The 14609-nt window shown below is 38.3% G+C and overlaps 1 protein-coding gene across 5 annotated transcripts in view; it reads left to right on the plus strand.

Annotated features, from left to right (window-relative positions):
- The window catches only part of MSH3 (mutS homolog 3), a 195128-nt gene extending 187583 nt beyond the window's left edge, over positions 1-7545 (plus strand). For 4 of the 5 annotated variants that reach the window (XM_088796585.1, XM_088796586.1, XM_074328782.2 and 1 more), the window contains 2 exons: positions 4123-4288; positions 6844-7545. In XM_088796585.1, the coding sequence (XP_088652711.1) occupies positions 4123-4288; positions 6844-6952 (275 nt within the window). In that variant the 3' untranslated portion in view covers positions 6953-7545. Of the gene's footprint in view, positions 1-4122; positions 4289-6843 lie in introns of those variants that run through there. The other variant, XM_088796587.1, reaches the window with a different exon arrangement.
- Positions 7546-14609: the final 7064 nt, after the last annotated feature.

Here is a 14609-nt window from a genome sequence, read left to right on the forward strand (position 1 = left end):
AACTTTTTTCAGATGCCCATTAGCAACCCTTCATTGTCCCATCTCATTTTCAGAATGGAATCACGTGCTCGTTCTTAAACCAGTTCTTAGCAGGGAGAAGAGCAGGGGTGACTGATCAGCCTAGACTGTAATCAGGATCAGCTTTTGGAGCTGCATCTGGGAACAGTCTTCCCTGAGTTGCATGGTCAGGACGTTAACTCCTTTGTTAATCAGGGTTTTCTTAAAGGTGGAATAGATTTTAGATAGGCTACTAATAATAACTAAAGGAGGTGCAATTTTTGAGACTTTGCATGAATGAAAATGTCTCCATTATGCCGTCATACTTGATAACAGTTTAGCTAAGACTAGAATTTTAGGTTGAAAATCATTTTCACTCAAAAATTTGAAGCATTGCTCCATTGCTTACTCACTTCCAATTTTATTCCTGGCTATCTCTATGCTTCATCCATTATCTCTAACCTAACTCCTCTTCTGTCTAAATTAGAGGCCATTAGATCATCAGTAAAATGCCCCAAATACCTTTTTGGGTGGCTACCAAGATAGTATATTTATCTGTTTCCCCTGGTGTGGTAGGTAGAGCTGTGACCAGCAGCAAGGAACCTGTGTTTTGGGCTATTCCAGTCTATCAAATATTGTACAAGTCACCTAACCTCATCCGCATCTTAATTTTTACGAATCTATCCTAAAGGTGACTTCAGAAGCTATTTGATCAGAACACATCTCTTTAATAACTGCCTGTAGAAGTTTGGTTTTAAAACAGATTTCGTAAGCCTCCCTGTAACGAACAGAAACATGAATTACTACTTTAATTGATTCTAAGCCGTATCAGATAAGCTTTTTAATAATATCCATTTAAGAAATGGTCATAGGTTGTAAGTAAAGTCCTTACCAAGAACTTGTATTGTGAAGCTATGCAGAAACGAGTTGTTTTTGCCATTTTCTTTCCCACCTGGCTCTCTCTGCCTCCACATTTCCATTACACACGTACATACCCTCCCTCCCTCCTGCCCTCTCTCCTGGCTTCCGGCTTCCCTTCCTTTCCCATACAAAAGGGGTGAAGGACAGTCTTGAGGTAGAGCATAACTAATAAAAAGTTCCCCCAGGTGATTATGGAAGAGTGGGCACATTATTTACTTTGATGGTCTAAGAACTACCATAATTAATACTAAAGTCCAGACTGGCATATTGTGATAAATTCAGCAACTGTACTGAAGTATGTTAACAAGTTATTCAGAACGTATTTTGTGTAATTTAGCTATATTTGATAGCTATATTAAATGTAACAAGCATTTTATAACTTTATATATTATATATACTATATATTATATATAAAGCAAAAAAAGAAAAATGCCATCATCAAAGCAGTGTTTAAGTAAGGAGGTTTTGTGGTATTTCATAGGCCTTCAGAAAAAGATGGATGGAAGGGTGGGTGGGTTGGTGGGTGGATGCATGGATGCATGGATGCATAAATGGACAGACAGATGAATGAGTCTTTTTGTAGAAAGACCAACATGAGGCTAGATTAGAGAGGAAGAGGCTGGAGTAGGGAGATCAGTTAGAACTAATCCAGTTGAAGTGATAAAGAAAATATTTCTATCTTAAAGATGAGAAGAGTTTGCTTTTTTGATTGCCTACTGCTGTTCACTTCACTTTTGGTCTTGTGAGCATTGCAGAGTAACAGAGAATTATCCAGGTTAGCAGGCATGGGTTTCTACGTGCTTCTTTCCTTGTCTGCTCACACCCACTTCCTCAGCTCTTTGTGTTCCTTAAGTTTTTATTTGGAGGCAAAGGTATTCTTAGTGCTTTATAATATAAGTTTCAGTCTATGTCTTCCTGAGAGTGTCGGCATTCTTTTCACCTCCCACTTCCAGCACCCACCCTTAGAAAGCTATTATTTGCCAGTTGCTGAATTCTTCAGGGAGGCTAAGGAAAATTCCATAATCCTGTTTCTCGGTTGTGTTCACTCTTTTGGCTTTTTAGTTTTTAGCTAATAAAAGAATAAAGCATACACAGTTACCGAATGAAATAATGTGTGAGAAAAAGCTCTTGATAAACTTGGAATAAGTATACTAGGGTCTCAGAAATCATTGCAAATCTGGTTCATCTTGGACATTTTTAGTGCAGTGATGTTGAATTTCATAATAAAAGCTGCATATTGCTCAGGTGCTTTAGATTTGATTTATCAAAGATTAACTGTATACAGCATTGTGCTTGTAGTATTGTATTTTGTTATATACCAATTCTTTAACAGTTTTTAATTCATATGCATGTATATGTGTGGTGGACTGGGTTTCCCGGGAAGCCGAATCTGAGACTTGTGTGCCCGAGGTTCACTGAGGAGTGTTGTCATGGTGATCACCTGAGGGCAGGACCGGGCAGGGCTGGGCTGTGTTGTAGCCATAAGGCTTCAGTTAACCCTACGGAGAGCTTTGGGGCTGGGATGGTCTTCAGAGTTACCACAACTTGGGGTGAGGGAACCAGGCCTTATACCCTTTCTTAGTTTTCTATTGTAGCATAACCAATTACCCCAAAACATAGCAGCTTAAAAGCAGCAAACATTATTATCTCATAATTTCTGTGGGCTGGGAATCCATGGGCAGCTGAGCTGAACACCTCTGCCTCACGGTCTCGCACAAGGTGACAAGCAAGGTATTGGCCGGGGCAGCAGTCACTTCAGGTGCAGTCCACTTCCCAGCGCACTCACATGCCTATTGGCAGGCCTTGGAATATCTACTTCCAAGTTCAATCACGTGGCTATTGGCCAGCCTCCAGGCCCTCACTAACTGTTGGCCAGAGACATCAGTTTCTTTCCAGATGGGCCTTTCCATAGCGCAGCCTACAACGTGTCAACTAGCTTCCCTCAGAGCAAGCAAACAAACACGAAAGTGAGAGTACCCAAGACAGAGGCCGCAATCTTTTGTAATCTAATCTCGGAAGTGACATCCATCATTTTTGCCATATTCTGTGTATGAGAAGCAAGTCACTGAAGTAGAGGAAATGACACAAGGTCATGAACACCAGGAGGCAGGGGTCTTTGGTGGCCTTAGTAGAGGCTACCTACCAACTGCCATAGCAACCAGTCGCACTGGATGCAGGCTGCTCAAGACTGCGGATCGTGACCTTGGATGAAGCAGCTCTGTTCAGCTGAGGCAATTCCTAAAGGGCATCCAGCGGAAAGTTGCAGGCTAACAACCTTCCTCAAAGTTGGGGCAGTAAACCCTTCAATCCTAAGTGGGATCTGGGTGGTACTGAACGGCATCCACTTCTATATATAAACTCTTGGTTAACTACCCTATTTCCCCGAAAATAAGACCTAGCCAGACCATCAGCTCTAATGCGTCTTTTGGAGCAAAAATTTTACTATAAGACCGGGTCTTATATGACATAATATAATATAATTAATATAATATAATATAATATAATATAATATAATATAATATAATATAATATAATATAATATAAATACCGGGTCTTATATAAGACCGGGTTTTATATTAAGTTTTGCTCCAAAAGACTCATTAGAGCTGATGGTCGGGCTAGGTCTTATTTTCGGGGAAACATGGTAGGATGTTTAATAAATCAGAATTTCTCAATCTTACTTAAACTGTGCGACGTTATATTTCCTTATCTGTTTTTGTTGTTTCGTTTCTAGCACTTTTAGAAAAAAAATTTTATGTATGTTACTTTACAGACTGCATTACATACAAAACTGTTTGAATACCTTCTCTCACTGGAATAACACTTTTTTTAAATCTGTTTTTAAAGGAGAAATTGTACCATATATCAGAACCACTCTCTTTTTGATACAGAATTCAGTTCAAAAATTTCAGCAAGCAGCATAAAATTACATACTTCTTAGCTTGCAATAGACCATTGTTAAAAAAACATTATAAGTGAGCTAAAAGATCCTCAATGCAAAAACATTTTCAAAACAGTACTTCCCCTTTTTCTAGATATGTAAAATTGATCAAAGGTGCTAACAGGTGATTCGGAACAATGGGTTTCTTTTTCAGATTATAAATTTTAATAAGGTTATAGGAACTTACATGTCTTCTTTAATCCTCCAATTTCTTTAAACTTTCAGGCATGGGTTTTCTTAAAATCTCCTTTTTGGTTTTGTAGGTGAAGAAGTCCCTGATTTTGTCACTTTTCTTTATCAAGTAACCAGAGGAATTGCAGCAAGGAGTTATGGACTAAATGTGGCTAAACTAGCAGATATTCCTGGAGAAATTTTAAAGAAAGCATCTAGCAAGTCAAAAGAGCTGGAAGGATTAGTAAACATGAAAAGGTCAGAATGTTTGTTCTGTATGTTTTGATTTATAATGAAACCTTCCAAGTTGTCCAAGGAAGAGGTTTGTCCTGTAAGTGAATATCAGATCTACCTTTAAGCACTTCTTCAAATATTCTGAAACATTTAATTACAATAAAATGAAAACAGCTCTTCTCAAAATTCATATGAATTCAATCTCTAGTCAGATCTTTATCTATTAAGTTCCTAAATTGGTTTTTCAGTCATTTTTCTGAATAATTAACTCCTTATTTGTGCCTACACATTAGTTGCTTAAAACATTCGTTTATACAAAAGATTACTAAAAGAAAACTCTATATATAAAACCTGTAGGGTACCTCTTTTTTCCATATATTGCATTCAGATGTACAGTGGTTGCATTCAGGAATTAAGAATTCTGTCAGGACATGAATGAAAATAATAGTACTATGTAACTAGGTAATTGTAATTAGTGTCCACATGTCACTTATTTTGTGGATTTGTTTGTGACAAACTTTTCATTATAAACTTGATTTCTCTCTGTCACCTCGAATGCTCATGTGAATGCATTCCACCCTTTGCCCTTCATATCCAGCCAGTATGTAGTCAGTATGTAAACTAATCTTAGCATGAACCTGAGCTGTACTTCAGAAGGATGATATTCTTAGGAAAATATCACATGAATAAATAAGAAATTACAGCCCTTAGCTCTTCATTCAGTCCTACCCGTGCTCTAACTGAAGAGTCTGACCTGCCTGAGGTAGGTGTCCTGGGTAGTAACCATGTGACTTAGTGGACAGATTTGTCCGTCAAATAGAAAATCTTGGTCGCCCACCATATTCTAAGAATATTTTTTTAAGTCTGGAAATCATTACCAAATTTAAATATTGAAATACAAATACTTATTATCAGTTAAAGAAACAATTGCCAACTTGTGTACTAAAGTAGAGTTGTGCAACCAACTTCTCTTTTTCCTCTTTCTTCCTCTTGTGGTTTTGCCTTGCACTCTGCACCTTGCAATGGTAATGGTGGTTGACCAGGTCCAAAGTGCTAGAATACTACAAATGACATGTAGATTCCTCTATTGACATTCTCTTCTAGATCATTTCCTTAATGCCATATTAAAAGCAAATAATGCCGTGTTTCCCCGAGAATAAGACCTAGCCGGACAATCAGCTTTAATGCATCTTTTAGAGCAAAAATTAATATAAGACCCGGTCTTATTTTACTATAACATAAGACCGGGTATAATATAATATACAATATAATATAATAATATAATAAATATAACATAATACTGGGTATAATATATAATATAATACAATACGGGGTCTTATATTAATTTTTGCTCCAAAAGACACATTAAAGCTGATTGTCCGGCTATTTTTGTGTGAACACGGTATAGTCAGTGACGGCCTATTTCTAATTATGTTACAAAATAGATTAATAAAATTTTTCCAGAGAGAAAAGTAATCATCTATGAGAGTTTAAAAAATTAGTTCTTTGCAAAGTCCAAAAACAACTTTAAATCCTCTTTTGTTGTCTTATTATTTTTTCTCTTTCTCTAAAGAAACTAGAATAAAACCGTACTACAGAAGATATATTGCAAGGTGGCAATAAAATATGATAATTTATACTTGTTGCTACTATATAGCCTATAAAGCAAAAGCAATAAAATTCACAGATTATTTATAAATATTTCAACTTTTCCAACTGCTATGTGACATTTTGAAATCTAGAAAGTTATCTTGACAAGACAGAATTGTAGGAGGAGGTTGCATTGGGATAGAATCTGTTTATGAGGATACTGTATTTGTTGTTTTACCTTTTCATTAAAAGTGGTTAACTCGTCGATTCTATTGGCCAGATCAAAGAAAGTGAACCAAATCTTACACGTTGGTGTGGGTTTGTTGTGATAGCTAATTGATAATCAGTTTATTGAATGCTTGCTGGGCACAGAAACAAGTCTGAGCAGTCATTTGCAGCAGCCCAGACACTGTCCCAGTTATTGTTCTTATTTCTTTATATTCATTAACTCACTCCTTTTGACAATCTTGTGAGATAGGTACTGTTGTGATACGCATGTTATAATTGGGGGAAATAAGGCCAAGCCTCATTCCTGATTAGGAAACCGATCAGGAAACCAGAGTCACACAGCTGGTGGAGCAGTAATTCGAACTCAGAGACGGCTCCAGACCCGTAACACTTACCTTGGCTGCTTTCTGCACAAAAAAGCAGGTCTGTGTTATGCTGGCATTTTATTCTTTCATGAGCTGGCTTTATTTTATTAAATCAGTTTGACTTTTCATCCTGGGAGCACACACAGCCCCTAGCGGGAGATACAAGAGGAAGGAAGCGGGCCCTCCCTGCCGGCAGGGTAGTGCTGATCAATAACCTTGGTCCTTTGGTTACAGCCGCAGCGCTGAAAACTCCTTTCCCCAGAAGCCTGACAGCTTCCTAACCACAGAGCCCTGCCTGGTGTTCTAATGTCCTAGGCTTTTCATAGCTTTCAATGAGATGTATTGTCCCCCAACAATTTCATTTATAAAATAAGTAGTGTTTTATTTTCTCTCCAGGAAAAGGCTAAAGTGTTTTGCAACGTTATGGACGATAAATGATGTAAAGGGCCTGCAAAAGTGGACAGACCAGTTTGAAATGGAAGAAATTACAGACTTCTCTTCCTGATTAAAATGAAGATTACATTTTGAACAAAAACTACAGAATAAAAAGAACACCCACTGTACAAAGCAACTCTCCATAACAGTCCATCTTTGTGTGAGCATAAAACATGACAATGGGATATTCCTACAGGAAACTGAGAGCTTTTGTGTAGAAAGTCTGTTTCAGGTTCCCGTCGTCCTGACTTAAAATATAAACACTTTTGAATATTAAGGCGTCTCTTACGTAATTAGAAAATTTCATGGACAGTAAGCGTCACATAAAATCAAAACCTGAAGTGAAGTTTATGAGTTTTTAGAGAGTGCTCCAAAAATTTAATTTATATTTTTATTTGTGTCAGTTTAGATAATTTGCAACTGGGTGAAATGTCTGGCAAGAATTTACCTTTACATTTGAACTAAGATAGTTTTATAGTGCCACTATGAGCATTTTTAACAGGAAATAGACATGCCAAGTTTCAGAACTAGAACACAGAAGGAATAAGGTCATATGAAATTTGAAAAGTTACATATTGTCAGTTTTAAACAATTTAAAGATTGTTGGATGAAATTATCTGTCATTCAAGTAATAAACATTTAATGAATACTTGCTATAAATTATATATTTTTTGTTGACTTTTTGGGTTTTTAACTGACTGGCGATTGTTACTTTTAAGGTTTAATTATGGAACCAAGATTGCTGCTCCTCTGAAATACATAAAACTGAGCGTATTCATTTTGGACCTCTTTGTTAACCAATATAGCAAATGCGTGGTCACCCTGGTATTGAATGTTATAGCTTTATTGATTCATACGCGTAACAGCGATCCTTCCCTGTATGTTTAGGGTAACAAGGGCTCCTGTGTCCCTGAGTTTTTACAGCACTTAAAATCTGGCTTCTGATATCCATGTACTTTTTGTTTCCAAATATACGGTCTTGCACAAAGGCCCTCCATCCTATTTGCCACCCATTTATTATTCCTGCTCAGTTAAATGTCTCCCACACGTTTTATGGGCATATGTCTGATTCCTTCTATAGATTATTTCCTACAGGGACCCTGACTGTGACCCCTGGACGTGGGAGTCAATATAGGTTCCCCACGTTGATGAAGAGCAGGTGGTTGCTACACTTTGGAGTCACACTTTAGTCTCTGATTCCCCACCATTTTGGAGTTAGAGTAGGATGTAATTTAATTCATTTTGCCATCCCTCCAGAAATATTAACATATAGTGAAATTCTCAAAAGTGTATCAAAATAGAATTAGTTGGAATTTACTTTTTAAAAAAGAACAATACTTTTTAAACAATGTTTCAATACACTATGTGACTGTAAATGTTTTATATTCTTTCTAATGAGATTTCAAAGATGACCTTACTGGCAGGCCAGCAAGAAAAGGAGATGAATCCAGGTGTGTCATGCCCAGGCCAGAGGAAGCTACAGGGACCAGCAGTCACTGCTGATGTCCAGGTGGACGTTCCGGGCCATTTCTGGCTGGCCCAGGTCAGCGTTGACATTCAAGCAGGTGAGGATTCCAGGTGCAGTGTCTCCTGGCAGTGGCAGTACAGTGTCAGGCAAGTGACAGTGTGAAACATTACAAGGCAGATTCTCTAACATGAAGCAGGATGTCAGTCAGCCAGCCAGTTGGCAGGAGGTCAAACCTCCTCCAAGTTTGGGAGAAGACCAGCACTGCTAACTGCGTTTCTAAGTGAGGGTCATTTCCAGCCTAGTTATAGAGTTGTTGACGGGGGAGTTGTGGCCGAGTCCCAGCGATGCAGACATCGTAGATGCCGTGGAGACCGGCCAGAAAGACGCAATTGACTGGGTACATACTCCAGATACCAAACTGAGCAGCTCTAAAGGTAGAGATAGCATCTCGATGATACTTAGTTCATTCCTTTTGGATATATACCTAGAAGTGGGATTGCTGGATCATATGATAGTTCTGTTTTTAATTTTTTGAGGAACCCCATACTGTTTTCCATAGTAGCTGTACCAGAGTACCTCCCCACCAGCAGTACACAAGGGTTCCCCTTTTCCCCACACCGTCACCAACACTTGTTATTACTTATCTTTTCGATAATAGCCATCCTAACAGATGTGAGGTGATATCTCATTTTGCTTTTGATTTGCATTTCTCTGATGGTTGCAGTCAGTTTTAGAACAGTTTCATCACCCTAAAAAATGACACCTACACTCGTTAGCAGTCACTCTTCATTCCTCCCTCAAATCCCCAACCCTAGACAGCTTTCTGTCTAATCTGCTTTCTGTCTCTATAGATTTGCTTATACTCATATTTCATATGAATAGAATCCTACCATATCAGAATCCTACCTACCAGAATCTTTGTATCTGGCTTCTTTCATTTAACATACCTGTCTCAAGGTTCATCCATGTTGTAGCGTGTAACAGTACTTCACTCTTTTCTATTACTGAAAACTGCTCCGTTTTATGTATTTACCATATTTTATTTATCCATTCATCAGCGTATGCACTTTTGGGTTGTTTCTATTTTTTGGCTATTATGAATAATTCTGCTGTGAACCTTCATGTGTTTGATTTTTATGTGGCAATGCATAGGATATTTTTTTAAAATTTTTATTGAGGAATATTGGGAAACTGTGTGTTTTTCCAGGACCCATCAGCTTTACGTAAAGTCACTGTTTTCAATGTAGTTGTGGGGGGCGCAGCTCAGCTCCAAGTCAAGTCGTTGTTTTCAGTCTAGTTGTGGAGGGCGCAGCTCACTGGTCCATGTGGGAATCAAACTGGCGACCATGGTGCCATGAGCACTGCCCTCCAACCACTGAGTCAACCAGCCTCCCAGGATTTTTTTTTTAAAACTCCCTCAAATCTAATGTGCAGTGGCTTGTGAACGACTGGTATCAGTGATTACAAACCATATTTGTCTTTGGATTGACAGTCATTTCGTCTCTCTCTTCCCTGCTTTATTTATTACTTAGGGCAAAGCATGACATATGGTAGACGCCCAGTGTTTTTTGACAGAAAAGAAAAACCAAACTCTTTCAGGTTAGAAACCCAATGAAAAGACTTTGTCTTTTCATAATCAGGACACCATTTCACTAGGGAGTCGAGGGCCACACGTAAGTGTACTATATATGTTAAAACAAAAAAATAAAAATTTCTCCTGACAATTTGTCCAAGTTTGAGCCTGTTGTCATGGTTGGTAGTGGTGATGGAGCTGGTGAAACTGCCTGCTGCATGAATTCCAGAGCAGAGACTAGATTGAATGCAATGTGGTCTACAAATTAATGTTGACATTTACTAAGTTCTGCGATCAATATTAATTACTGCTGTGCTATAGAACTATAAAAGTGCTATTTAATATTCCACACCAAGGATCTGGGTAGAGCGAGAAAGGAACTTAATACCATCTGTGGTCTCTAACTTTATAATTACTGTCAATTCCTCTTTGGAACACTATAATTCATATACAGTTGTCCCCCCCTATCCACCGTTCTGCTTTCCATGGTTTCAGGTTCCCGCAGTTAACTGCAGTCTGAAAATATTTGATGGAAAATCCCAGAAATAAACAATTCATAAGTTTTAAATTGCACACCGTTCTGAGCAACGTGATGAAATCTCTCACAGTCCTGCTCCATCCCACCCAGGATGTGAACCATCCCTTTGTCCAGTGTATCATTGCTGTATATGCTCCCCATCTGTCAGTCAGTAGCTGTCACAGTTATCAGATAGGCTGCTGAGGTATCACCGTGCTTGTGCTCAACTAACCCCTATTATTCTTAATAATGGCCCCCAAATGCAAGAGTAGTGATGCTGGCAATTCATATGTATGCCAAAGAGAAGCCATGAGTGCTTCTTTAAGTGAAAAGGTATGTATTACAGAAAGAAACACGGTATATATAAGGTTCAGTATTATCCATGATTTCGGGCATCCACTGGAGGTCTTGCAATGTAACGCAACCGCCACAAATAAGGGAGACTCCTATATGTGATTATTGTTAGGTTTATTAATGTCCAGAGACGTATTACCATTAGAGGGATACCCAGTCTAGTTTGCCTGGGACAGTCCTGGTCTATACGTGTTTTCCTGGCATACTTATTAAAAGACTCTTTTACTCAAAGGTGCCCTGTTCTGAATAATAGATTATATAGTTACCCTAGTTATAGGTGCTATTTCATGGGCACACTCAATGACTTAATAGATTTTAAATGTCATCTTTAAAAAATCCACTTTTTTCCTCACCCATTGTATAACCTGATTTTTATCCCCCACACCTGCCAATTGTTTTTGTCTGTTCACAATAAATGCCTTATATTGTGGCATTTAGAAACTACAACTCTCTCCAATTGGCATGGCAGAGCTTTACTACCTGATCTACCTTTGAGACTGCATCCCTGAAGATAACTTGTCATCTGCCTTGTTTCCGTGAAATCATGGTGGGGAATGTGCCCCTGTGTGACTTCATGAGGCACCCTGCCGGGCCGCCTTCCTGCAGAAATAATTACTGCATCTGGGAGGAGGAGTGCTTTCCGCTAGTCGTTTTGTACTTTCTTCACATACTCCCTTCATTGTCTTTGACTATATCCTCTTTTTTTTTTCTTTGACATTGGAACAGTCTCATTTCTACATCAGAAATATTGTGTGCCATTTATTTTAACCTGCTTCTCAGCTTCAAGCTCCTTTTTTAAAAAACCTCACTTCCATGAAGCTCCCTCACTGGATGTAGAGACGTCCCTGCCTTCATCTGAATCACCTAAGGAGGTTTTTAAACACATATTTCTAGGTCACTTGGGCTTAACTGAATTCAAATCTCTCAGGTTAGTTCACAACAGCGATATCCATCAACACTAATTTCTGTCCTCCTTTCTTCTTTCCCATTTTCCTCTCCCCTTTCCTTTTCTTGCCTTTCCCTACATGGTGAGTGATTTTGTCTCCAAACAAATTTGCTAAAAATCGTATTCCTTGGATCATAACCCCTCTCCAAGATTCTGTCTGATTCAGTGGGTCTGGTGTGGGTCCCAGGGAACTTTATTATTTTTTAAGTAGACTTTTTAAAAAAAAGCAGTTTTAGGTTCGCGGTGAAATGGAGCAGAAAGTACAGATAGTTCCCATGTACCTACCCCCTGCTCGCACAAGCGCAGTGTCCCTCACTAGCAACATCCCCCATCAGTGTGCCATATCTGTGATAGTGGATACCCTACATTGTCACTTAAAGCGTATGTCACTTAAAGTACACACGTTAGTCTTCACTCTTGGTGGTGTACATTCTATGGGTTTTGACAAATGTATAATGACATGTATCCACTATTATAGTATCACACACAGTACTTTCACTGCCCACACACCTTCTGTGCTCTGCATGTTCATCTCTTCCTCCTCTCTAACCCCTGACAACCAGTGATCTTTTTACTATCTTCATAGTTTTGCTTTTTCCAAAATGTCATGGATTTGGGATCATACCGTATACCTTTTTCAGATTGTCTTCTTTCACTTAGTAATATGCATTTAAATTTCCTCTGTGTTTTTCATAGCTTGATATCTCATTTATTTTTTAGCACTGAATTAACATTTCATTCTCTGGATATACAATAGTTTATGCTTTTATCTGCTGAAGGACATTGTAATTATGTCCAAGTTTCGGTTATTATGAATAAAGCTACTATAAATATCTGTGTGGGTTTTTGTGTGGACATAGTTTTGAGTTCATTTGGGTAAATACCAAAGAGTGTGATTGCTAGAACATATGTCAAGAGTATGTTTAGTTTTGTAAGAAACTGCCAAACTGTCTTCCAAAGTAATGGAAATGGCTGTACCATTTTCCATTCACGAGAACAATGAGAGTTCCTGTTGCTTCATACCCTTGTCAGCATTTGGTGTTGTCAGTGTTTTGGATTTTGGCCATTCTAATCGGTGTGTAGTAGTATCTCATTGTTTTAATTTGCAATTCCTTAATAATATATGATTCTGAGCATCTTTTCATACAAGGGCTGACAATTAGGTTCGCAAACTCATCTTAGAAAAAGTGCTACATACCTCATTGCTGAATGTCACTATGGTCACCTTCGAAGTACTCCCCTTGGGAAGCTATGCACCGACACCAGCCACTAGTGCCTAGTTCACCCTTCAAAGCAATTTTGGGACTCTTTTTCTGGAACGGCCATCAGAGTCGGTCATTGTATTACCCTTGATGTCCTGAATGTCATCAAAATGTCTTCCTTTCAATATTTCCTTTATCTTCAGGTAAGGAAGTCATTGGTGGCCAGATCAGGTGAATAGGGAGGGTGTTCCAATACAGTTATTTGTTTACTGGCTAAAAACTCCATCACAGGCAGTGCCATGTGAGCTGGTGCATTGTCGAATGTAAGAGCCTTGCACTGTTGGTGAAAAGTTCTGGTCGTCTAACTTTTTCATGCAGCCTTTTCAGCACTTCCAAATGGCAAACTTGGTTAATTGTTTGTCCAGCTGATACAAATTCATAATGAATAATCCCTCTGATATCAAAAAAGGTTAGCAACTTCATTGCAACAAGTTCGGGAACTTGTCAGACCTCATACGCTTATTTACTGTGTGTATGTCTTCTTTGGTGAGGTGTGTGTTCAGTCCTTCTGTCCTTCTTCCCCTTTTTTAATTGGGTGGTTCATTTTATTGTTGAGTTTTAGGAGTTCTTTGTATATTTTGAATGACAGTAACTTATCAGCTGTGTCTTTTGCAAGTATTTTCTCTCAGGCTGTGGCTTGTCTTCTCATTCTCTTGACAGTGTCTTTGGTGGAGCAGAAGTTTTTAATTTTAATGAAGGCCAACTTATCAGCTATTTCTTTCATGGATCATGCCTTTGCTGTTGTATCTAAAAAGGCATTACCATACCCAAGCTCATCTAGATTTTCTCCTCTGTTATCCTTGAGGTGATTTATAGTTTTGCATTTTACATGTAGGTCTATGATCCATCCTGAGTTAATTTTGTGAAAGATGTAAGGTTTGTATCTCAATTCATTTTTTTTAAGGTAGACTTTATTTTTAGAGCAGTTTTTAGTTCCAGCAAAATTTAGCAGAAAGTAGAGAGGAAATTGTATTTATGAAATGATTAAGTGATTCTGATGCAAATAGTTCAAGACTCGAGTTTTGAGAACCATCGTCATACTGCCTTTAAATTCTTATTCATCAGAAGAAGCACTTCTGCAAATACCAATGGGCCTTTAATTTCTCCAAACTCTTTGGATGTCGTTTTAACAGAATATCCGGCAAAAGCAACCATTTAAAGTTGCATTTATGTGTTAGGAGATTTAAAGGAATGTTTATAAAGAGCATGCATGATGCCTCAAGCAGTTCATAACCACTCTGCTGTAATAGTATTTTATATTCTAAATAATATTCAAAGCAGTCTATAGCATAATCAGGAAGGGAAATAATGGAACTATTCCCTGTACTAACTCTGCTTCATGATCTGAGCACTACAATTTTCCAGTGATCAGTAGCTCAGGTGTTAGTATACAAGCTAAGTTCTAAAATGTTCTCTCACTGTAGGTACAAAAACATGATAGTCTTAGTCAGATAGAAGTTGTTGATGGATCCAATAGCACTAAGCCTTTCTTGAGGCTCCAAGGACATTCGTCTAATTATGACGTGCCTGGTCATTAATTGTAATATGAGCAACACTGCGTCTGATGTTCATACAACTAAGGCTCCGTGGCTCAGTGCAAAGATCAT

This window comes from Rhinolophus sinicus, chromosome 3, assembly GCF_057876585.1.
Source record: "Rhinolophus sinicus isolate RSI-liver-muscle chromosome 3, RSI-T2T, whole genome shotgun sequence".
NCBI classification, from domain to species: Eukaryota; Metazoa; Chordata; class Mammalia; order Chiroptera; family Rhinolophidae; genus Rhinolophus; species Rhinolophus sinicus.